This window comes from Alternaria metachromatica (assembly GCF_023757995.1).
Source record: "Alternaria metachromatica strain BMP 0045 chromosome Unknown scaffold_30, whole genome shotgun sequence".
Taxonomy (NCBI): domain Eukaryota; kingdom Fungi; phylum Ascomycota; class Dothideomycetes; order Pleosporales; family Pleosporaceae; genus Alternaria; species Alternaria metachromatica.
Window position 1 is genome coordinate 175,893 of NW_026055521.1, and position 24,405 is coordinate 200,297.

At 53.7% G+C, this 24,405-nt stretch overlaps 8 protein-coding genes across 8 annotated transcripts; 6 read left to right on the forward strand and 2 right to left on the reverse strand.

Moving 5' to 3' along the window:
* Nucleotides 1–1,116: 1,116 nt before the first annotated feature.
* Nucleotides 1,117–1,940, reverse strand: J4E83_009140 (uncharacterized protein; the record flags this gene model as incomplete). The annotated part of the gene is made up of 4 exons (XM_049336032.1): nucleotides 1,117–1,585; nucleotides 1,654–1,763; nucleotides 1,821–1,855; nucleotides 1,907–1,940. The coding sequence occupies 4 exons, from the start codon at nucleotides 1,938–1,940 to the stop codon at nucleotides 1,117–1,119; spliced, it is 648 nt and encodes a 215-aa protein (XP_049184848.1).
* Nucleotides 1,941–3,007: 1,067 nt separating this feature from the next.
* J4E83_009141 (uncharacterized protein) lies at nucleotides 3,008–4,016 on the forward strand (the record flags this gene model as incomplete). Its single annotated transcript, XM_049336033.1, has 2 exons — nucleotides 3,008–3,625; nucleotides 3,684–4,016. 2 exons carry the CDS (start codon nucleotides 3,008–3,010, stop codon nucleotides 4,014–4,016), a joined length of 951 nt encoding a protein of 316 aa, XP_049184849.1.
* Nucleotides 4,017–4,983: 967 nt separating this feature from the next.
* On the forward strand, nucleotides 4,984–7,893 carry J4E83_009142 (uncharacterized protein; the record flags this gene model as incomplete). Its single annotated transcript, XM_049336034.1, has 1 exon — nucleotides 4,984–7,893. The coding sequence occupies one exon, from the start codon at nucleotides 4,984–4,986 to the stop codon at nucleotides 7,891–7,893; it is 2,910 nt and encodes a 969-aa protein (XP_049184850.1).
* Nucleotides 7,894–9,018: 1,125 nt separating this feature from the next.
* Nucleotides 9,019–11,231, reverse strand: J4E83_009143 (uncharacterized protein; the record flags this gene model as incomplete). Its single annotated transcript, XM_049336035.1, has 3 exons — nucleotides 9,019–10,431; nucleotides 10,489–10,624; nucleotides 10,705–11,231. The coding sequence occupies 3 exons, from the start codon at nucleotides 11,229–11,231 to the stop codon at nucleotides 9,019–9,021; spliced, it is 2,076 nt and encodes a 691-aa protein (XP_049184851.1).
* Nucleotides 11,232–11,928: 697 nt separating this feature from the next.
* Nucleotides 11,929–14,539, forward strand: J4E83_009144 (uncharacterized protein; the record flags this gene model as incomplete). Its single annotated transcript, XM_049336036.1, has 2 exons — nucleotides 11,929–14,286; nucleotides 14,372–14,539. 2 exons carry the CDS (start codon nucleotides 11,929–11,931, stop codon nucleotides 14,537–14,539), a joined length of 2,526 nt encoding a protein of 841 aa, XP_049184852.1.
* A 1,399-nt stretch (nucleotides 14,540–15,938) lies between these two features.
* Nucleotides 15,939–19,522, forward strand: J4E83_009145 (uncharacterized protein; the record flags this gene model as incomplete). Its single annotated transcript, XM_049336037.1, has 3 exons — nucleotides 15,939–17,163; nucleotides 18,239–19,330; nucleotides 19,401–19,522. 3 exons carry the CDS (start codon nucleotides 15,939–15,941, stop codon nucleotides 19,520–19,522), a joined length of 2,439 nt encoding a protein of 812 aa, XP_049184853.1.
* Nucleotides 19,523–21,796: 2,274 nt separating this feature from the next.
* On the forward strand, nucleotides 21,797–22,622 carry J4E83_009146 (uncharacterized protein; the record flags this gene model as incomplete). Its single annotated transcript, XM_049336038.1, has 2 exons — nucleotides 21,797–22,198; nucleotides 22,473–22,622. 2 exons carry the CDS (start codon nucleotides 21,797–21,799, stop codon nucleotides 22,620–22,622), a joined length of 552 nt encoding a protein of 183 aa, XP_049184854.1.
* Nucleotides 22,623–23,106: 484 nt separating this feature from the next.
* J4E83_009147 (uncharacterized protein) lies at nucleotides 23,107–24,333 on the forward strand (the record flags this gene model as incomplete). Its single annotated transcript, XM_049336039.1, has 1 exon — nucleotides 23,107–24,333. The coding sequence occupies one exon, from the start codon at nucleotides 23,107–23,109 to the stop codon at nucleotides 24,331–24,333; it is 1,227 nt and encodes a 408-aa protein (XP_049184855.1).
* Between the last annotated feature and the right edge of the window lie 72 nt (nucleotides 24,334–24,405).

Consider the following 24,405-nt stretch of genomic DNA (forward strand, 5'->3'; position numbering starts at 1 on the left):
TGATGCGAATAGGTCTGCGGACTACAGCAACTTAAAAGGCTCGCAAAGTAGGTGACCTAACGTCGGTGTAGGCTCCGGGGTATTTAGCTGTTTCCTAGGTCGGCCGAGAATGAACGAAATGGTCAACCACGACCAGTACTAGCAAGTTTATCGCGCACTCCGAATGCGCCTTCCTTCGACAATGACAGTTATGCAGTCCAACATAGTAGTTCCCAGACGTGGAAGTTTATCGCGCAATTATCCCGATGAAGCCATCCCCGACGACAAAGGCTATGACCCGGGGTCCTTGGGCACCGGAACTCCGAAGCTAGGTTGTCACGGGCGTGAATGGGTATGGGAACGGCGGCATGCCTCATCCATAGAATCCCCCGAAATACGGCCATATCTCCACTCTCTTTGCTCGAAGTAGGCATGTATTCCTTCTGACCTGGTCCTCCCATCGTATCTTGACAGTCTTTCTACGCGTACTTCCTACAATCCACGAGGCCATTGGCACTAGCTGGCTTCATTGTTTCTGACTGGAGAGAAAGGACAATTGCTCTGGACCGTATAGTCCGGTCAAGAGTCCCAGCCTGCTCCTATAGCTCCATGTTCTGTCTTCATCCTCTTATAAAGCATCTCCCATATCTGATCATTCCGTCAAAGTGTTGATACCGGCACTTGCGTCCGAGTCCGGTGCGGTGTTCACATGGTGTGCGTCGTATTGCCCGATGGCATATTGTTGTCCGTATACGTCCTGTCCACTGTCATCCACTGCAGTATCCGTCGAAGTGTGTTGGACTGGCAAAAGGAAAGAGGTGCAGAACGAAATTGGTAGTGTGGAGTGGGGCAGACATGGTGTGAAGTATTAGCGAGGTATGTAGTGCTCACGACAATGCATCCAACCAATCAGAGCTAGAGGCTTGGAAGGGTATCCTTGTCTTTTCGACAGCGCCAGCATTCACATGGTGGAACCAAGGTTTGTATGGAGACTTGTATGAAGACTTGTATACGAAAAGCTGGAGCTTGGGTATTGTTGTGTATCTTTCGCCGTTTTTCGGCAATGTATGCGCCTCTAACGCCGACGGTGCCTGAAATGCCCTCGGTACATGCTGAGTGCCGACTCGCTGCATGTGTCTAAAAGAATCTCCACCAGATGAAGACGATGATGATGAAGGCTAGTCCACCGATAGGTCCGTACTGCTTCAACAACAACTCCCAGTTGATGCGCACGGCAGCCTTCTTGTACTTCCTACTGTCCTCCCTTAACCGGCTCGAGATATCGCCCATCCTCTCCAGACTGTCTCCTCGATACAGCAGATCCTCAATGTTCTTGGTCATGACCTTGGTAACATCCTTCAGCTCATCGTTCAGCTTGTCCAAATTCTGTGTCGCCCTCGAATCTTGGTATGTCTTCTTTGTGCTCTGAATGAACTGATCGAATCCGACGAACTCGTACGGTCGGCATGTGGGTGAGAGGTACTGTTGCGGTTGGTATGTAGTGGTGAATTCGCGTTGGAGGTCGGAGAGGTATGTGAAGGCGAGTTTGCGCGGGTAGGAACGGTCGCATATGCAGAGGAAGCAGAGGTCGCCTTCGATGATGTAGCTGGTGGTTGCGTTAGCATGTGATCGAGGATGCTTCTCTGCACGTAAAGGTAGGGGCAATGCGCATACTGGAATGTGTAGTTTCCGCTCTCTATACTCGCTTGTTGTTCGGCGTTACGGTTTAGGCGTCGCTGTAACATCTTCACTTTGTTCGTGGCCTCGATGAACTCGGCATCATTCTAGAAAATGTGAGTCCCAGTTTTAGGCTACGTGAACAGCTCGAGAGGCGCCGTTACCTGGTTATTGTCGACCGAGGCTACCAAATGAAGGCCTAGACATGTATAAGCACGCGTGCAGCCTTCAATATGGCTGAGTTACTGACCATCGAGCCGCGATATTATGGTGTGTTTGATCATGGCGGCGGTTGAGGGTGCGGAGAATTACAGCTGATGAGTGTACAACGTCGCCAAATATTATGACGAGCGCAAAGTCAGGGCCGAGGGTGAGTAGTCGCGTGGTAGGGGATACGTGTCGGGCTGATGATACCAGATCGCAAAGATGACGATGCGGAAAGGTCGCGCGGGAAAGCGCACGGACGCGCCAACGGCCATCACCGAACAACCAGCATGCCGTGACCCTTCAATGCACTGTCCTTCGTGACTCTACAGACGCTTTAATCGGAATTACAAGGTCAGATAGACTATCTGGATTGATATCGGTATCTTTGTGACGGAACATCTGGTACAACCTCAACTCAACGCCCCAGCCACCATGCGGAGCCGAGCTGCTGTCTTCGCGTACCCCTTCAACACCTTCACTCTTTCCATTGAGTGGCGGACGCGCTTTCAACCCTGATTCAAGTCGCTCGAGGCTCAAGCTTCCTAGTGGAACGCGACCCTAGCCATCGGTAGATGAGCCTGGCCGAACGCGATAGCTACTGCCTTAACACAAACGACATCGCACCGGCATTTTGCCAGCTGCCGTGCATCTCATCTTACCCAGGTAGTCACTTGCACCTACGACGTCTTGCAAGAAAATACTTGCTCAAGTTCGACATCAAACTTCTGCATTCAGTCCAAACGACAAAATGTCGTTACCAGTAAGGTGCGTTCCCATTCTTCACTACACCATGTACCGTGCGGCGTCTTCACGACTTGTCTGCCAAACGCGTGACTACCATTGTGCAACTGCTCAATACGACCTCTGCATTCACTTCGCGCACCGACATTCTTCTTTTCACACGTGACTGTCGCTTGGTCCAATAGCCTATTGTTCGCCTGTATCCACTGTCCGACAATAGAAAGCTCAACGCGCACTGGCAACCCATATGTCGTCTCTCTCAGCTTCGATTGACAACCATAGACCTTCGTCCGCCACCCGACTCACCTCCCCACACGACTATCAACCGACACTTCTTTCGCCTGCAGCAAAGCCAGAGCAAACCACCGCACCACCTCCAACGACACCAAACAAACGAGCCAAGATGCATCATTCTGACCCGGACTCCTCACCCCTCTCTTCACCACCCTCGTCTCCATCTAAGCAGGTCTCACCTATCCCCTCAAGTCTGTCGAACCAAGTCCCAGATTCTGCCATCTCGACAACAGAAAACGACTCGTCCATCATGCCATCGATCGAGTCTCCATCCCTACCTCAGCAGGCGCTGGCGCCTGCCTCTACTACTATGCCGACATCCAATATGGGCGCTAAACGCGCATCCAAGCAGAGCCCGAAGAGGTCTCACGAAGAAGTGGATGATGACGACGAAGAGCCCGCCTTCGGTACACCGCCTCCCAAACGCGCAGCCAGGAGTACAAGCTCAGCAACAAAAGCCAAGACTACGAAAAAGAAGACGCCTGCTCCAAAGAAGCCTGCGTCCAAAAAGCCGGCCCCGAAGAAAGCAGCAGCCAAGAAACCCGCTCCTGCAGCAACACCCAGCTCACGCCCCTCGCGCAACCGCAAAGCCCCAGAGCGGTTCGAGGAGTTTGAGGAAAAGCCTACGCCCAAAGCTGTCCCGACGAAGAAAGGGTCAAGCAAAGTCTTCGATCCAGTTTACATCACCACCAACTCCTCCAGCCGCCTAGTCAAAGCCGACATCTACGTAAGTCTTCGTCGCGATCCACTCACCTCTCACAAATCAAAGAGCTCACACATCGCAGCACATGCTTCTTGAAGGACCAGCCTGGACCAACCTCAGCGCAGAGCAGCAAACTACACTCATCTCCATGCTCCCCGAGAATACCACGCACCAAGCTCTCCTCGCCAAGATCAGCGCCGGCAACACAGAAGACACACGGCCTTCAGCGTTCACGCTGGCGAACAACTGCTTCCGTACTGATGTCGCCAAGTTCCAGGAAGATCTCAAGAACGGTCATTTGGCCAAGACGTGGCAGGCGGCTGCTGAGCAGGCTGTGATTGAGCGTGCGGCGGGAGAGTATGATGAGTGGAAAGCGGCGGAGGCGGAGTCGTGGTGGGGGCAGAAGAGCAACTAGAATCCTCGATGGCGGGTGAAGAGCGCGGCATTCTGGTTCGGAGGTTGTTGCATATGGCGATCACGGTTTACTATTGCGCATTATGGCAATGCTGATATGCACATACCGAGACTACGTTTCGGTGAGCGTGCTTTGTGCGGTGTCATCCGGACCTTAGGAGTGCGACATCAACCACGTCATGGCTGGGGGAACTTGGTGGGCAACCCCGAGGTTCAGTTGCTACATCTAGTACGTATCTTCCCTCCTAAATGTCATTTCTGCAAAGGCATATGTAAAAGCAAAGTCTTTCCAATACTCCGTGTGTCTTCTCGAATCCAGCTATGACTGTCTCCTTATCTCTTTGTTCCTTTGTTTGGCTCCCGACCGCATCAGTGAAAGACCAGAACTCCCCCCCAACGTGAATTTTCTGTTACGTCAGCCCACACTACTGCGACTTAGCGAGTGTAAACAAGAGTTTCTCTGTTTCCTTGCATTCATTGAGTCAAGGTCTTGTTTACCCCTCTACCTTTGGATATTTTCAGCTCACTGCGACGACACCACGACGACACCACGACGCGCACTCCCGCATTCATCCGCAACCGCAGTAGCATCAAGGACACTGAGGCTCAGAGAAATAGCCCAAAGGAACTACACCGCAACCGAACAAGCGAACACTTGCGCGACAAGGTCTCTACCGCAGTCACGCTAACAGCGTAAGTCTGAACCCCGCCTCATCATCCCATCCACACGATTACTAGCACACCCTTCAGCGCTGTGACAAGTAGCGAAGACGTTTCCGTCTACCACCCCTTTACATACTGCGCCAGAGACATCCGATCTCCTGCAAAGCGTGATCACCAACTACGCGGCCGTCGCCAGGACCGCCACCACCACCGCCACAGTAACGGCGACTAACACCATCAAGAGGACCGCAAACAAAACACCAACAGTCACCACTTCCGCCACCTCCAACAACACAGCCGCAAAAATGGCCGCTTTCGTCCCACCAACTCTGTTCAAGCTCGTAAGCGCCGGCTACACTATCATGAACAAGGCCAATTCCGCCCTCGAATATCGCGCCCTGGAATACGCATTGTACTCCGCCATGACCGTTCGGGGCACTGTAAGTGTGATGAGGATCTGGAAAGGCACAAGGACTCCACCAGGAGTCGACCGGAACACATGGAAGGCTATCACTTGGCGCGTTATTAACTGGCTTCATATTAAGCTTAAGACGAATGTTGGTCTACGGAAAGAGCTGGAAGAGGCGAAGAAGCAGCAGAGGGAGTACGAGATGAAGGAGAAGGCGAGCTCTGATCGAGCGCGTCGAACTACACACATCGACGAGGTTCCAGACTTTGCGACACCTATGTGCGAAGAGCCTACACAAACACCAGAACTGGTCCGCAAACTACAGGAGGCACTCAAGGACACGACCGAGCGCCTGGAACGCAGCAATGCGCTGGTCAAAGAGCTTCAGCAGTCTACGAGCAAGTCTGCGCAACCGAGTAGAATGTCCACCTTGTCTCACAACTCATCAACGCCAAAGCGAGATGCACTGGAGGATATGGGGCATCAACTTCGGGCGGCGCGGCAAGAGGCTGTAGACGCCAAGATGGAAGCTGATTCCAAAGACGAGCAGTTACGGCTGGTGCAGAATGAGGCCGATGTGGCTAAAGCCAAAGTCGCTTCGCTACTGGCTTCTCATGGTCGAGAGCCGAAGGCAGTACCGGAAGAGATCGAGGCGGTTGAAGCTCAAGTGGCTTCGCTGAAGGCCGATCTGGAAGCTGCACGACAAGAAACGCAGACGGCTAACGTGGAACTCCTCTCAGTCAAGGAGCAATTGGGTTGTGCGAACGAAGCCATAAAAACCGCTGGATCTGGCTTGGCCCAGGTGAAAGAACTCGTGGGAAAAGTCCAAGAAGAGAAGGAAGAGGCTGAAGCCAACGCAGCTTCTCTGACCATGCAGTTGCAAGCGTCCCGAGAAGAAGAAGAGAAGGGCAGAGCCGATGCAGCTTCGATGGAGAGAGACTTCCACGAGGTGCGACTACGACATAGCAAGGAAGTCACCGCACTCAAAGAGCAGGTCAAGGAGTGGGAAGGCATCGCTGCGGAGGCGAAGGAGGTCAACGATAATGTGCAGACCGCCCTCAACGACGAGAATGAAGAGCTCAAAGAGCAGCTGAAGAAGGAGGCAGCCCGTCGCGAGACACTGGAGATGGAAGTGAAGAAGTTGAAGTCGGAGACTGACGGTGCGAAAGCTACAGAGATGGCTGCACCCGCCGCGAAGTCAATCACTCCATCTGAGACGCAGAAGCCACCGAGCGCGATCTCTTCCAACCATCTCATCGATAACCAGCCACGTCTTGTCTCCGTCGCCGGACTCACAAGCCCATCTACACCCATCCCTACCGCATTACCAGGCCCTGCAACCACTCCCACAGAAACCTCGACGCCAAGGTCGGGATACACACCTGATCACAAAACTCTCATCCAAGACTGGAACACCAGAGAAATCGGGCTCCCGGTATATCTAGAAAGGTTGAATGCACTAAAGCGAAAGTCTGACGACGCGGGAGAGACACCCAGACCGATCAAACAGCTTCGGCTCAGCGGCGAGAACACCGAGCTTCCTACTGGAAATCTACTGACGCCCGGTGGCGGACCGGCATTCAAATTCGCCATACAAGAACCAGGCGAAGAAGAAGAACAGACAGAAGACGATGGCGACGCATCTATCGACCTATTCTGGGATTCTTTCGAGGGCGACGCGGACAACTCAGGCACTTTCACATACGGCTTGGGCGACGAAGTTGGCGCGGAGGCAGCAGCTCTTCCCGAGCAAGACGCAGCAAAGGGCGAGACCAACACTCACGGCGATACTCTCGTCATTGACGGCGATACCATCATCGATGAGAGCGATCACAGCAACGACGATCTCTATGCCATGCCTTCGCCGAGTCCGAATAAGCAGCCGCCTCAGGCTACTGCTGATATGTCCGGCATCGAAATACCCGACGTAGACATCCCCGCCATTGAGCTTACTCCAGCTACCAAGCGGAAGATCAGCATCGACGACAAAGAAGGCTCACCTAGGTCATCTCAGATTCCAAGGAGTAAGGAGGACCTTGGTGGTGAGCAGACTCTGGCTTTGGAGAATATGACTCCAATTGCCGTTACTCGCAAGCCTGCGGTCGTATTGACCCCTGCTACGAAGCGGCTCTTGACAGAAGATGACGGTGAGGAGCCGCCGAGGTCGTCACAGATGCCACCTAGATCGTTGCAGCGACCGCCTAGGTCATCAAAGGCGGCGAGGACGACGGTTGACCTGGGTGATGAGCAGACTCCCACTCTGAACGAGATGATGATAGAGAACGTTGCCGATGCATCTCGTGAAGGGGACGAGGCGACTGAAGTCAGCGGTCCATCCCAGGTCCCGGCCAAGAAGCACGATGCTTCATCAGAAGTACATCCCGCGTCGACGGAGCCAGCAGACCCAAACAACAACAACAACAACGACACCACAACATCCAACACCGCCGCAACAAACGTAGTCAACACCGCCGGCGCCATGAACCTTGCACCAGCCCAAGTACCGGACAACAGCACTCTTTTACCCGAACCCGTCGCAAGTCCCGGTAGAAGAACACGCAACGCGGGAAAGCCTGTAGGATCTCTCAATGAAAATGTGTTGAGTAAGATGTCTGCGTCGCCAATGAAGGGTGAGAAAGAGACAGTTGAAGAGGGTGCGAAGGGAAGGGGCAAGTCGCCAGCGAAGACCAGGGCGAAATTGCCGACGAAGACAGCAGCGAAGGCACCGGTAAAGGCACCGGCAAAGGCACCGGAGAGGTCGCGAGTGAGCAGGAGCCCGTCTAAGGCAAAGGGTGACAGGCAATAGCTTCTGGCGAGGCCGATGAGAACCACAAGAACGGGAAGGAGAACGGAGAACGGAGAACGGAGAACGAGAACAAGGACAAGATCGGAGAACGGAAAAAAAGAACGACACGAGCGCAACAACAATCGACGTGACGTCGCAAAAACACGACTAGATCTCTCGACTGCATTCGCGAGGCTCGTGTATACATATGTATGACACGAGGATACGAAGCGATGCAGTCTCCTTCCCCCCCCAGAAAAGGACGTTCACAAGACAACTAGCGGGACAGTGCCGATAGGGTATCTCCCAGCGAGAAAGAGCAGGAGAATATACCAATCAGTGCGACACCATTAATCTGGGTGTTGGCATTGATGGCGAGGTATAGGACGGGTTTGGTGTGGTGATGTGATGGAAGGGATGATGTGATGAAAGGGATGGAAACGATGATTTTGGTGGGGTTTTATTGACCGGTTTGCGATGGTGGTGGTGGAGGGGTTGGTGGAGCGGTGTTTTGTAGCACGACGTTGTTTGGAAAGGAGGACGATCGGGAAGAGGGAAGAGAAAAGAGAGATATGGCTGAGGGGCGGGATGTCTGTTGTTACAGTTTACAGTTGAAGAGAGATGTCGCATTGGGAAGTTGTAGGGATGGGGAGCGCTGATATCGTCAAAGAGAAATAGTTGGGCGCGACAACGTTGGAGAAGAAAAGTATTACAAATCTCCAAAGAGGGATGAAAATGAATAAGATTGGAACAGGAAGCGCTGCTATCTCAAAAGAGAGCTGGTATAGATAATGTAAGAGAAGATGACGAATGGGACGCGGCGAGTGTGGTCAAGCCGTGGAAAGATGGATAGAAAAGAAGAGCCCACTCATCAGATTGAGTAGCACATTGCCAGACGTCTGAGTTGGGTAATGCAAAGGTGCGCTTGCAGCAGTTTGTGGTGTGCCGTCTGCGCTATCCTTTTCTTTGACTTAGATGGTGAAAACATGTGTTCACGTCCATATTGAATCCATGGTCACAGTCGATGTAGACTTGATCATTCATCTCCCCATATCTACCATCCCAGGACTACATGACTGCCAAGAACCACGCCTTCAGTATCCGAGTGACCTCCAATGTGCGCTGACCGCTACCATCACTTCCTGCCTACCAGTGGTAGTCCACCTTGGGGATAGCCTCTGACCGAGAAGCACCCCTGGGCGAGCCTGAACGACCGCGACCGCGACTACTTCCTTGTAAATGACTACCTGCCCGTCCACGAGACCTGCTTCCTCCGCCAGATTGACCACGACCGTCCATCTGGCCACGTCCACGAGAGCCGAAATCCGAGTGACCGTCATACTGAGGAACAGCTTTCGCCGCAGGCTGTTCCAGCTTTGGCGCGAGAACAGACGCAAGGGGTACAGGTACGCCGCCGTCTCCAGTCGCTTCATGATCGCTCCAGCCCTCAGCATCGTCCTTCACCCTCTGTTCGGCATCCTGGAGAACAGCCTGGAGTTTAGCATTCATCTCATTCTCTCGCAGATCGTCCAACTCCGGGGAACCACGCAGAGTAGCCTCCTTCACGCAGATGGCTAGCATAGCCCACACGGTATATACAGCATCGTTGCCTGCGTTATGAAGAAACCACGCGGGGACATTGAAGGCGTTCATGATCCGGCCTAAACTGGTAGGCTGCTGCTCCCGACGCCAGACTTTGTACATGGTCGCCGTGTCCATGGCCTCGAGGATGTTCTCTACCTTCATTGGATCGTAGCCAAGTTGCTGGAGGTAGCGAACGTCGCCCAGAGTATCATGGCCGAGGAAGACAATGTTACGCTTCTCAGTGGGATCAAAGTGGCTGAGGAAGTCGTCGTCGTCTTGGGCTGCGAAAGGTGCGTGGAAACAGGCTGCGACGTGACTCGCGGCTTCTTTGAGTGAAATAAAGGTTGAATGACCGAACTTGAAGCTATCAGGATGTCCAGCAACGAATTCGGAATTGACCAGGTGACGATGTTCCTTGATGCGAAAGTGACGGGCACGAATCTTCTCTCTCCAGGCCTCGCCGTCCTTGCCAGGCGGAACACCAACCAGCTCGCGTGTATCCAAGGTCGCGACACCGACTTCAGTGATCTTGTGATGAGCCCTCTCGTACGACTCAACATCAACACAGACGAAGACGACAGACTGGTCGAAAGAGAATGGAGCTGGCTGGGATGGGTCGACTGCAGGAGACAAGGTGGACGATGTCGGATCCTGGACAGAATCGCGTAGACCGAGATACCTGGACGCGCGTTTGAACTGATCCGTCATTGACTTGTTCTTGCCCAGTCGCTCTTGCTGCTTCTTTGCTTTGTTCGCCTTGTTCTTTGCTTTCTGTGCTTCAGCCAGGTTCTCCATTAGTTGCTTGAAGTCCTCCAGAGTGGGTTGTTCGAGCGGTGGGTGTGAAGATTCGCCTGCCGCGCGAAAGTGCTCGTTGGGGGCGTTCTCGGCCATGCTATCGACGTCTTCGCGCGAGTGCGAGCGTCCAAGGTATCGAGGCAAGCAGCGGGGATGATCAGGGAATTGTACGAGTAGGCCCTGGAGATCAATGTCAGTCTAACTCTTCCGGAAGTACGTATGAGCGGGCAATGTTACCTCCTCACGCTGCTGGTCGCTGATCCTCAAAGAGAGATTGAGGTGCTTGTTGATCTCACCAAGCAAGGCCAGAACTTGGCTCTCACGCACGAGTACGAAGGGCTTGGAGGTCTCTTCAATATCCCAGATGTAGTACCTGGTGAGGTTAGCAGTGATTGGTGAGAGTTGTCGCAATGCGGTGATATCCTCCAGAGTAATCATGTGAGGTGAACTTACAGGTCCCACTCACGCTGCCAAAACTTTCCTTGGTCGAAAAAGGCGGATGCAATGTCTTGCATATGACTCTTATCGCAGTACTTGTAAGGGTACTTGGACAGGGCCTGGATGGGTGTGAAGTGATGGCGAGGTGAGGCTAGGTCGCCACGTTGAAGATCGGTAGCCGGAAGACCAGCGGCATCAGTTCGAGGAGCTGGGGCTGAGGCGGTGGATAGGCGCATCGAGTCCAGGTTTGGGTTGAAGGAGCTATCGGCGTCTTTGACCCAGACGTATCGGCGCTCGGTGTTCTCGACGGCAGGCGGTGTCTTTATGGACGTATCGATCTTACTGGTTGAGGTTTGTTTGCTGGCAGGCGCATTCGGCGGTGCGTTCTCGAGCGATACACCACCAGTGGAGTTGTCGTAGCTGGCATGGTCAGGCTTGGGTTCGGGGTTGGGCTCAGGTTGTGGAGACACGGGGCGGTCAGGAAGAGCATCAAGGTCTGTTTGAACGAACCTCCGAAGACGCTGTAGCTGTGCCGAAGCCATGGTGGTTGTTTGACGAATAGAACTGGTGGAAATTGTTTGCGATAGAAAGCGCGAGGATATATGCGGGGATCGCGCTTGGACAGACGGATGAGGGAGGAGCAAACGGCAGGCGCGGTGAGCGAGAGCCTCACCCCGACATGAGAGAGAACTGGAAAGAGAGTCTGACTTGATTTGACGGTGATCTTTACAAAGGAGATGTATCAATTGAAGGCGCACGGTGTAGATCTGAGAAGAAGTGTGTTTGAAGGTGCATTATCACGAAAGGTGCACGTATGCCACCTAGATGTCCGTGGAATTACATACCGACTCAGGTAGGTGCAGATGCAAGGCCTTCCCAGGCATAAGGTCAGCGTGACACATGTTTTTGCCAGTAAGGTGACGCACGAGAGTGAAGGACGATATAGTCGCTAGACACAGATGGGGTGTTGCGGGGCGAGCCGGCAGCTGGGCAAACTCGCAAGCGCATGGGCGTTCCTGAGAGATCGACAAGAGGCGCGCCCAAGGCGGCTAGTGCGAACTCCCTCCGCGAACCTCAGTGCGACCAGCTCCCATCAGCCGCCCTATCTTGTCAGCGCATATCGCAACTCGCGCCCTCACGATCGCGCTGATTCTCCTCAATACTTTAGTTGACGCGTGGCTGGAGAGTCTGACGCGTGCGTCGCAACCCTCCATCTACTCTGCCTCCCCGCGATGCGCCATGTCTGAAGCCGACGATGCGCCAGAAATGGCCCAACCCGCCCCGAACCCGGACGCCCAGACGACGGTCAACGACTTCCTCGACTACACCGAATTCTTCCCGTCGGACCTGGTGCGCTCGCTGACGCTGATTGCCGACCTCGACTCGACCTACTCGGACGCCGTCCAGCAGGTGCACGAGCTGACGGTCCAGTATGGCAAGCTGCCCGCCGTCCCCGAGCAAGAGCGCCCCGACCCGGTATTACTACGCAAGAACATCGCCCAGCATCTTCAAAAGGCCATCAATCAGCGAGAGTTTGCCTACACAGAAGCGTCGCGGCTGTATGAGGTCACTGTCCGCCACTGCCAGCGCTCATCAGTCATCAAGCGGAAACTCCAAGCCCAGCCACAGCCGCCCTCACGCGACCCGACGCCCCCGCCAGTCTCTCCCAGCGCCCACCGACCCGTAAACCGCGACTACATACGCCCCGCCCATCTGCGCCTCACCTTCGATGGCGGCCGACATGGCGCCAACACCTCACGACCCCGAGACAGGCACCGGAAGACCGCCGTTCCTCTGCCACGCGGACGTGGGCGCCGCGGTGCAACATACTCGTCAGACTCGGATGGTGGTTCAGGCATCGATGTGGCATCGCCCAGGAAGCGCAAGGACAACCGGGACAGACATTCAAGGGCGACTGGGGGCAGGTCGCGCGCTGCTGGCGTACTCGGTACCAACGTGCACAGCTCCATCGCCGGCATATCCACCAGCAATGCGCTCGCACAATTGGCCCCACCACCAGCCGATGCGAAACCTGGTAGCAAATGGGCGCCCTGGAAGAAGTTGACCGAATACGAAATGGCCGTCCTGCGCAAGCAGATGAAGAAGAACGCTGTATGGACTCCTAGTCAGACCATGATGATACGCGAGCTGGAGAAGAAGCACCGCACAGAGGCCGACTACGAGAGGGAAAAGGCTCGCTGCGAGGCGACAGGCGAACACTTCCTCGACGAAGAGCCCGAGACGCTGCAACAGATTATGACGGCTTCTGGCCTGGGGCTTTTGGCACCGCATGGCCCGCAGGCAGCAAATCCACCCCCGCCCATCGAGTCTGTCGAGGAAGATTCCAGGGAAGAATCCGGTCCAGTCAGCATCCGCCTCAAGCCTGTCGCGGCAAAAGAAGGCAGAAAGCTCGACCGCATGTCACAGCGCCAAAAGGCTATGCACGACGCCCAGGAGCTCATTGCCACTTCTGAGAAGGTAAAAGAAGCTGCTAAGGAGCTTACGGAGCTCAACTTCAGCTCTAGTGTTGCAACTGCGAATCAGAAGAAGAAAACCCCGCTCAGGCTATCGAACAAGCGGAAGCGCGATGCATCCCCTCCACCCACCACCGACGGCGCCATCGCGACCACCAGAGAAGCATCGGTAGCAACTCAAGACAGCGCGTCAAGGCCGCCAGAACCCAAGCGCGCCCGTCTGCAGCTCATTGCTCCTGCACCAAGCTCGGTCGCCTCCCCGATACCGACTCCCAACTCGACCGTGTCCACCCCTCGCGATCGGACGGCCTCCGTTGTGCCCTCCCCCAGAGTAAGCACACCGGTGCCAGTCCCAGAACCTGTAAAGCCATCGACGAATGGGAATACCGTCCAAGTGCCGCTTGCGCCAGCAGGTCCAAGCACACCGAAAGTCAACAAGGCCGTTTCGAAAGAGGCAAGTCCTGAGCTCACACCCATTACAACGTCGCCGGTGCCACCAGAGGAATCGCCCGCTGTGGCACAGGCTCCGCAATCACCAGTACCTGTTAAAGCCCCAACTCCTCCAGCTTCAGTCTCAGTCTCAGCACCAACAGCAGCTTCGACCAGGCCCAAACGCGAATCCGTTGCTCCAAAAGCTCCCACCCCGCCCGTGGCCACTCTCCCGCCCACGAAGTCCTCAAAGACACCTACACCCGTGCCCGAGCCCCGCCCAGAGACACCTGCAGCACCGACCCTACGTCCTCGCTCCGCACGCGGCCATGTCCCCACACCCAAGGCGCAAAGCGAAGAGCCCAAGCCCAACGAAGAAGGTAGGATAACTCGCGAAACCCGTCGTCATAGTGTCTTTAGCCAACCCGCAACCACGCTCACAGTACCTGCACCCCCACCCCCACCTACCCGCACTAGTAGCCGCCGGAAGCCTCCTCCAAAGGGTGAAGTCACGAATGCAGAAGACGGCCAAAAGACAGTGACAAACGTCAAACGCGCCCAAGGCAGCAAGAACAAGAGGAAGAAAAAGGCAGAAGAAGAGGTGGAGCAGGCCGACGACATCGATCCCAATGAGCCCCGATATTGTATCTGCGACGACGTTAGTTACGGGCAGATGATATCGTGTGATAATAACGTAAGCCCTCCCCCTTTATCCCACAATTATCCCACAAAACTCCTCCCCCCTTTTCAGCATGGAAACTAACAACATCCCCCCCTAGTGCGATAAAGAGTGGTTCCACCTCCCCTGCATGGACATGACCGAAGACGACATCCCCTCCCGCCGCGCCAAATGGTACTGTCCAGACTGTCGCGTTACTCTGGGCACAGATGCGTATGGAAACCCGTTGGTGCCGCCTCCGCTGCCGGGTCGCCGCGGTAATCGGTAGGTTCTTCACCCATTTCTGTCCAAGGCCCCGACGTTAAGATGTTAATGTTTGTTTGAGGGGATGGAGTACTTAGTATGGTTAATAGGTCGTCGGCTTGAAAGGAAGGATAGGATGGGATATCGGTATCCAGAGGAGGGTCTGGGGGTTGGTGGGTGGTGGCGTTGGGGATGGGGATGGAGTATGGTATGGGATTGGTATGGTATGGGATGGGACGGTATGGTATTCTTCACCCCAGGGAGGGCGAAGGTGTATCAAACATAGGGTTATGGGTGTTCGCTGGTATTCCTTTGTTTTACTGGCATGGTGTCTGGAGTTGACAGCCGTATTTTTGTCTACGGACAGCTGTCTCTTGGGTATGAATATACCCAGCTAGTTTGTCGTATCACCATGGCACTTTGGAATTGAAAGGGCTTTGTGTGCCCGTTGTTTCTTGTTGATGGGGAGTGCGTGTGAAAGCGGGGGGTTGAGAGGTTATTGTGCGCTGTGTTTGCCCTGCACCTGGGCAGCTTCCTTAAATGGTGCTGTGAGGTTTACTGTGTGCTGCGCACGGATGGTGGCGATGACGCGTGTGTTGATAGGGAAGGAACCCTCGACCCATCACGAACACACCTGGGCACAACCTCCACAATGGATAGCGTTTGACTCAGAATGCGATCTGATCCTGGTTCGAATAACCTCCCGCTTCTGATGTACAGAGTGATGCTGCAAGTGCGTGCGGCGACCAGATATCCGTTCCTCAAGTAATCACACAACACGACCAGCATCTTCGACTTCCTGCTCAGCCGACATTCTCGTGGTTTGCATCCTTGGCGAGACGCCGGTGTTCACCAAACTTCCTTCCAAAAGTCGAACCCATTCACTTCAAGTCACTGTTTTTTACCTTCACAATGGACTGCTACAATGCATTCAACTGCAGTTCTCGCCGCCTGCAAAAGTATGGCCAAATGCTCGCCTGCCTCCTTCCGCCTTGCACCTTCCACCTTCCACCTTGCTCCTAACCTGACCACCGCGAAATCTCTAACGCTCAACTGTACCTTACTCTTCGACACTCAACCATCGCACCACAGTCACTCGATTGACGATGGCTGGCCAATCCAAGATCATGGCATCGGAAAGCCCACTGCTGCAACTCCCAGAGGACATCTTCCACGACATAATTGTCAATTATGTACACACTGTTCGTGTCAGTGAAGCTTCAGCTACTCGTGCAGTTTGTAGTAAGATCTACATCGGTATCATGGTATCAATCCGTATGCGCTAACATTTTGTAGAGGTATTCGACCACAAGATTCGCTATCAGATCGCCAATCACTTGCGTTATGTCTACTTCGACTATGAATACGAATCTTTTCAGGAAGATTCCAGAGATTGCGAAGCTGATAAGAGAGTTCTACATCACATGCTCCCCGAAATCCTACAGAGCACTGTTCGAAAAGCTTTTAACGATCCGCTTGTCACCTCTATTGAGACACGCGCTGAAGCGGTCCTCAAGATCGAAGGCCATCCCTACGATGAGAAGACCAAAACTCAATACGTCGAGTACATCTTCCAGTATCTGACCCGAGGAGGCAAGCTAGCAGCTATCAATCGGGCACTTCGCTCGCCCAGCGACTATCCGCTTTCTAGTTCCACAGAACGTGCCGACTTAACTTGCGCTGCCGCTGTGGGGAGCTTGTGTGCAGTCAAGCAACTTCTCAAGGACAACGAATCAGACTGGCCGTCGTGGCCATACTTCCGACAGCATGCAACCAATGACAACGTCTACGCAGATCCTCTTCGAGCAGCAGCGTCTAATGGACACATCGAAGTCGTACAGCATCTACTCAAAGCGCTTAAAGACTTCGGAGGTGCAGAAAAGTGGACCGACACTTTCAAGCACCGATTCCAGTGCATCCTCAACGCGGCTATTCAGTCCAAACACCGCCAAACAATTCTTACGTTGGCAGTAGTCGCTAGGAAGAATGGAATCTGGGACTCCAGCTTGACTCACGTCAATCTAGCCTGTGCTGAAGTATGGATCGGGACTGCTGTCAAGACCGGCTGTATGGAGACTTTTCAAACAGCTATGGCGGTAGTCGGGAGTACTGCCCCCATATCCGCGAAGAACATTGTGGCATATGCGATGCTCTTCGCCTGCGAGTACGGCCAAGTAGATATCCTTCGACACCTCATTGCCCATAACCCCAACTGCTTCCAGCGGGAGGGTCCCGTAGCAGGTTCTGACATAGCCCGTCGGTACAAGACTAAAGTCGAACAGACCTTGGGTATATCCTGCATGCAAACAGCCGCCCAGTACCTCCAACGTCACATCATCGATGTACTCCTCGAACACGGCGTTTCCATCAACGCAGGTTCCCCAATCATACGCGCCATCGAGTTCGAAAACATCTCCATCGTCAAGTACATGCTCGACCACGGCGCGGAGTACAATCGGCATGTACACCGCGAGTGCCTCAGGCAGCTGGGTCCTAGTGCCAATAGAGCATTGAGCGAGTTCAAGGAGACGGATATGTTGCCTGTCATTTTCTATCTCGTGGCTAAGCATATGGGCAAGCCGCGCTACTCGTTTCGTAAGAGCGGGTTGGAACAACGCCTTATGAGCTTTGTTGAGGATATGGAGGGTAGTGAGTTTTGGAGCGGGAAGGTTGAGGCGATACTGGGGAAGGAGATATTCAATGAGCTGAGATGCGTGGAGTATCAAAGGTTCGTCGTGAATAAGTCGTGGGAGTGCTTTCGGCGGAGAATATAGATGGTGTTGGCGACATCCTGTTTAGCGTTCATGAGCACCTCGTCACATACGTGATGCAGCAGTATACACATGTGGCGTTAGTACTGTGATAGGCCGATGAGATAACTTGGTGGCGACGTCGAAGATAGCAAGCTCTAGACTGTGAAGCTGAAAGCAGCGTACGGCCTTCGATCAGCCCAGACCCCAACTCCTTTCCAAAGATCTCCTGAGCTTGCGAATCGAAAAGAGACGCATTTTCCAAGAGATGAATAAGGTGCAGCTGAAGTCGAGAATGTCACAACCCCACATTCCGATTCGTCCTTAGCGCCTGCCTAGCGCGACCTTCATTGGTGCATCTGGCGTCGTCATTCTCCGCGGGATCCTGCTACTAACATCAACTGTCTAAGTTCTGGTTGGGTCTACGAATACCTCACCTGGGCACTCATCAATATTGCTCAGCCACAACGCCCTGATGCTCAACCTGTATCTGCCGCAACGCCGTTGTGCCGACGCATCATGACCTGCGACGATTGGCGGTCGGGCCTCCCGTGCCTGGAGACCGGATGATGACCGGTAGGCGGAATTCGTCAGCTACACCCTGTTCCCACGTTTGCGCATTCGCGCAGTGGGTCTGACTGCTTGTGACAACCGTCAGGCATCCTTCAAGACCGCCATGATGCCTTCAACAACGTTGCCCTACCCTTCTGCTCACACCCTGCCTTACTCTGTCAACTGCGAACACGAGCATTCCCTTCTGACGCCTCTAACAACTTTGCGCAATGTTCGCCATGGCATCATGTAGCCATGCGCAAGCCGGCCTACCAAGATTGAGCACAACCAAGCGGATATGTAGAAGGGATTCGCTGTCTTCATCCAGGACCCGTGATTCGGGCTACAATAGCGACCCTGATTCTCTCTCACCCTTGGATGCGGGAACGTTGGATCAGGGTATTGCCTACTACAAATTCTAGCGGGAGCTCAGATCGCTAACGGCGCAGCAGACATATTTTTCGGACTTCCTCCCTGTGTGCCGAGCATTCTTGTCAACAACAAGGCTACCTTTCTCAAGAGATGCACCGTCGATAGGCCATGGTTGGTTGGTCAGAACAACATCACCAGCAACCCTGCAGAAGTCGTCACCAACCAGACATTCCTCGACACCACGCCTCCAGAAGGTCCAAAAATAGGATCTGTCGAGACTCTTATTGATTGTGCACGTAAGGAAAGCCCTAAAGACAGGCCAGCATCAGAAGACGAAGATATAGAGAGGTGGATCGACGACAATCTTCCATCCGCCAAGCGTCCCAGAGAAAGAGTAACATCCATCGTCTCCATCTCATCCACCAGCTCTTGCGACATGCATACCAACACGGACGTTAGCGAAGACGAAATGGAGCATGACGTTCGGCCGATACAACCATCTCCAGCACCCATGCAGAAGATCCTCGAGCTCATCCTGCGCAAGGTCGAAATCAATCTCCGCAATGCAGCTTACAAGCAATGTACTGGACGCAGCACCGCTCACAGTCAAGCTAGATCCACGCTGCCCTCGGGTCAGAGTAGCCGCAAGACGTCTGTGAGTTCAGGATCAAAGCGAAAGTCCCGTTTGGAGGGCAGCCCACCGCCGGAAGATGATGACGAAGATGGCTCAAGCAAGCGACGTCGTGGATCAACGACTACTACCGATGAGTCCGAGACCGGTGCGAGGTTCGCATGTCCTTTCTACAAACACGACCCGGATCGGCATCGCAACAGGAGAACCTGTCCCGGACCTGGCTGGCCCACGGTTCATCGAATGAAAGAGCATCTCTATCGATCACATTCCCAACCGATATTCTGTCCAATCTGCTACGCGACCTTCAAGTCAGACAAGGAGCAATCAAGTCACGTGCGTCTGCAGCAATGCGAGAGATCATCACCTCAGCAGATCGAAGGGATCGATCGCGAGACTGTCTGGACGCTGAGGAAGCGCACCACTGCGCTGAGACTAGAAGAAGACAAATGGAGAGATGTATACCAGGTTCTCTTCCCAGACGTATCTGCCGCCGAGATACCCAGTCCCTGTAAGCCATCGCGCCACGCTGGGTCTTTAACCTGCTAATAAATATCAGTCTACGATTGCGACTCGCCAAGCGAAACATCGCGACGCTTCCGCAGAGATCTTCTACGCCGCGTACAAGAAGAGCTACTCATGGAATCCGGACAAGTCCCCACTCCAGCCGAGCAACAGCTCCTCCAACGCGTGGCCCAAATAGTGCGCCGTTGCGAGCACGATCTACTGAATCAAGCGCAGCCACCATCTTCCCCACCCTCCAACCCAGACCGACGTGCAAGTGCCAGCTCTATAAATAGCTCGTACCAAGCCACGCCCCTTCCCGCAGCCACTCCGGCCTTCCAGAGGCCATCCCTAGCTGTACCAACCAACGTGACTGGAAGGGAACACAGATATGATTCTCTTGTTGAGGCAGATGCAGCGCCGTATATACCCGAGCCTACAATGGAGTTTGGTGATGTGGTTTGGAATGATCCGCCGTATGTTTTTGGCACGGGGATTAATTGGGAGGCTGTCTTTCCGCCTGCGCCTGAGACACAGTACTTAGGGAGTGATGAGGCGGCTACGAATTTTGCGGTGCCGATGTGGACGTAGGCGGTGTTTGTGGTATGGGGGCAGAGATGGTATCTTTTGAAGGATGGATGCTTTAGCGCATTTGGTGAATTCAGATATGTTGTAGATACGGTCGCGAAATATACAATCGGCTCTCCATAATGGTGTTGCTCGATGGTTCAGTGATTGGCCTAACGGCAACTAGGGTGCAAGGCTACGGCAGCTAGCGTCTGAGGCCATCAAATGATGGACGACGGGGACACCTCCCGAGGTCTCGAAGGCTGTCGCATCCTCATTAGGCGACTAGCCACATTATTGTGGCGTAAACATCCAGTATGTATTCGTCAGGCTGCAGTGGGCGCTACACATCACTGGGAGTGTGTTCGGTGCGGCTGAACGCTTGTCAAGAGGGGAAGGCTGAAAACTTAAAGCCATTTCTTTCTCGTCTCCAGGGCTGCGTCTTTACTCTTCTTCTTTGGGCAGGTCGCGTTTCTTTACTTAGATCGCGTTGCTATATACCTAGGTGCTATGTCGAGCCACAGTACTAGTCAAAGGCGCACTCAATTCTTTCTTCGGAAGGGTGATTACGCACCACAAGAGATCCCTAGTGGGTATGTTGTCAAGTCAGGTCTGGATGAACCACAACTAACTGATTTAACAGAAAGCGTAGATACGTCTATGTACGCGACCGCGGAGGCCCTGGAGGATGGATCGCTGTTGAAGACTTCGCATCTAGCCTCAGCACTAGGTCGGAGCGTGCATCGGAATCGCCATCGAATGAAGCTGTTGAACGACGTTTTCGCTGGGTCCACGTACCAGCTAACGATCTCGCTCTTGTGAAAGTAATTTTTCTTCCATAACCTCTTCTCCTATTGTGGCTTTTGTAACATGACGAGGCTTAACGTACGGCTAGGACTGCATCGAGAAGTTGGCTGGTCGCGATCAGACCAAGGGCTTTCCTGCGACCTGGGAGCACAAAGTCCGACCGACCGCATCGTTTCCCACACAATTGGTCACGGAACATGCCTGGTATCTGGAGCCGTCCTTCCAAGCTCACGCACAACTTGAAACAGCAGATGATCAAGAGTTAGCGTCTACGATTGACGCAGAAGCCAAGCCCAGGCACAACCCGTTCACGCTGTTTGTGAGTTTCAGAATGCTTGTTTCCCATTTTCCATCGGCTTATAGACGATTTTCAGTTCCCATACCTCAACTGGGAGGAATACAGACGCGTCAAATTGGTGCCAGGGCCCCAGCCCGAAGGTTCGTCGCGGCTGAGACATACTCGAAGGACCTTAGACCAATTTTATTACCCCGGACTTCGAGACACAATAGCAAGAAACAAAGGGCAGACCGCCTCCAAGTGGACCGGGGAATTCCCACCTGTACCACATGATGGCCGGAAAGAAGCAGTAGATGACAGTCGTGTCGTGATGGTGGACCAAATCTGGCTCTGGGCGCTGAATGATGGTATGTCGATGTCCCATATTAAGCTTCCGTTGTAAACTAGAAGACTCAGGGCGCTTCTGCTGACATTATCACCTTCCAAGACACCCTTATTTCGTGCTTTCCGTCTCAAAAGTCGAGCGAGAGCTCCGACACGACGGCTGAACATGATTCCATCAACGATCTTCTCACCTCCATCGACTGTAAATTTTCCGAGTGCGAGGACATCATTGATCTCACCGCTTTGATCATCATGAATTCCGTCGGCATCGCTTTTGTACAGGATAGCGTGAAATTTCAAGATTTGACTGGCCTTTATAGATGGGCAATCACCACCAAAGTATGTGTCATTGAACCAAAGTTTGCCTCATCGCCATGACTGATCTTCTTGTTGTAGGCTGCAGAACATTCTCGACTGCTGGAAGCCTTCGGAAACTTGAGCCGCTCCGGAAACTTCATAGCTGGAGGCACCAGTGAGATGTCTCTTACACTGGATATCGTGGATATTCTTGATGAGTTGAATATGCTGCTTCTTGTCCTGGAGCAGCAAATCAACGTGCTACTTACCGTGAAAGACCAGTTTCAGAACATGAAATCAGGGACCGATCTAACCAAACGGCTCAATAAAGTCCAGATCAACGTTAATGCAACTTCACTGGGAAATTTGTTCGTGGATCAGCCACGGAACGGCGACTCAGAAACCGAAATAAGAGTCGACGCTACCAGTGTAGGCAACGTACACTTTAAGACATCGGATACTGAAGGTACCATGGTTGCAAAGAGCATACGTGGGTACGCAGGAAGAAGCATGCGGGAAGCCGATAAACTGTTGAGGAGTGAGACTGCGAATCTTACGAGACTTCGCAGCGACGCGAAACAGGTACATCGCATGGTCCGTAATTATCTACCTTGGTATCCTGCACAACCCACTGAAAGCATCCCAGGTCATCGAATTACTCGATCTCGAGCAGAAAGCCGCCAGCCTCCAGGAAGCGCGCGCCGCCACACAACAAGCACGTGCGGCTGAAAAGCATGCAAAAGCAGCTAACAAACAAGGCCAAATGGTCGTGGTGTTTACTGTCGTAACCGTCATCTTTGTGGGTTAAAATCTCATTGCTTGCTTACCAAAACGGTTTGTTAACACCAGCCTGCAGCTCCCGCTATCGTTCTTCAGCTCCTACTTTGGCCAGAACGTGTCCGAGTTCACGGGAAGCAACCAGAACCCATCGTCCGGCAAGCTTTGGAGGATCGCTGGTAAGTCTCTGGTTTTGCCCCGGATTCTCGGCGGCGCGAGTGCTGATTAATCGATTGCACAGGCCCGGTGTCCGCTAGTGTGGTGATTTTGTCCATACTTGCGGCGTACTTCTTCATACGCAGGAAGAATAAGACGACGGACCCAGAGCTGGGGCAGATAGAAGAGAAGGAGGCGTAGAGAGCTTGGTGGAAGTGCTTCAGTGATTTGGTGCGGCAGCGCAAGGCTGAAGTCCTACAAGCCTTGGAGATCTCCGATGTCCTTTAAAAATGAATTACCTAGATACCTAGCTAGGTATAGGGCATCAGCGGACCCCCACCTGATGCGTGGCGTTAAAGTCTCGTATGACATGTCCAATCGCGCAGGAAGTTCTAGTTACATATTTCCAATTAGCGATATGGTGCTAATGGAATGCTAGAAGCATGCCAAGTGATTGTTGTTGCGACGTCATGAACCAGAAAATCATAGCGCGGCCCGAGTCAGGCGTCGCGTCTTTCGTCTCGCACATGGTCTATACAAACTCTCATCGCGCCACCATGGCACCCAGAATGCGCATACCCACTGTCGAATTCCGATCGCTCCTTCTACCGCCCGTACGAATTCCGATACGCGCCCTCCATACACTGTACCGCCCGCAATGCGCCCCTCACATACCGCGCCCCGCCTGTCCCACGCAGCGCCTCGAGCAGCGCCGCGCGCTCAACCTCTACAAAACGGCCAAGGCCAAGACAGTCCTCGGACAGCACAAAGTTCTCAACTTTAGCTCATGGGAGATTGAAATTCTGGCGCCACTGCAAAGTGTAAAGCACCGAGTCAAACTATGGCAGACAGACAAGAAGGCTAAGAAGCTGTCCGTAATAGCGGAGAGCGCCTCCTTCGAAGAACTCCTCACACAACACGTCGGACCTGGGAAAATGCTCTACTGCCTCAGCGAGGTCAAGAAAGGAATGGCAAAGAGTCACATCGACGACCCAGAGCGGCCAATACCCGAAGAGTTGAAGGACTTCGCCATCCACAACGCCTACACCTACCGAGCCCCAAAGACAGCGGGGCAAAAAGGCAAACAAATAGGCGGCCTGAAAAACATCATCCTCAACGAGTCCAGCCCCGTCGAATACTTCAGAATGTGCATGGACCGCGCCTACCAATTCATCGAAGCCGGACACGCCGTCGAATTCCGGCTGCGCCTACAGGGAAAGATGCTCTTGAAAGAAGAGCGCATCAAGCCCGCAGGACCAGAGCGCTGGCTATGGATGCACACGCACTTCCCGCACCTGCGCCCCGAAATCATCATGAAGAGCATGCCCGAAGACACGCGCTACCTCATCAACCCCGTGTCCGACGGCCGCCTCGTCCAATGGGTCGCCGTCGCAGGCCACAAAGCAGAACCAGCCATCAACCTCGACAAACGCCTCTTCCGCATCAAGGACTCTGTGACCTCGTCCATTCAATCGGGGAACCAGGCTATGTTGCCTAGGATTATGAGGCAGCAGCTGCGGAATCAGGGGTCGGAGGATTATAGTATCAATACGGGGTTGCCGCGGGAGCAGGCGAGGGCGAAGCATGGGAAGGGGGGCAAGAGGGTACTGAGTGGTGAGGAGAAGAAGTGGCTTAAGAGGGATGAGGAGACGGATGGGTTTTTGGTGCCGGATCCGGATGCGGGGTTGCCTATTAGGAGGCTGGATGATCGGAGGGATAAGAGGGGTGAGGGGCAGAGGTGGGAGCAGAGGGGGTATATTGGGAATAAGAGAAGTTCTCAATAGGGGGCTAGGTGATTTGGGGAGGTGGGGAAGGAAGCAATATAGGTGTTTCGATCGCTCTAGGGGAGGGGAGGT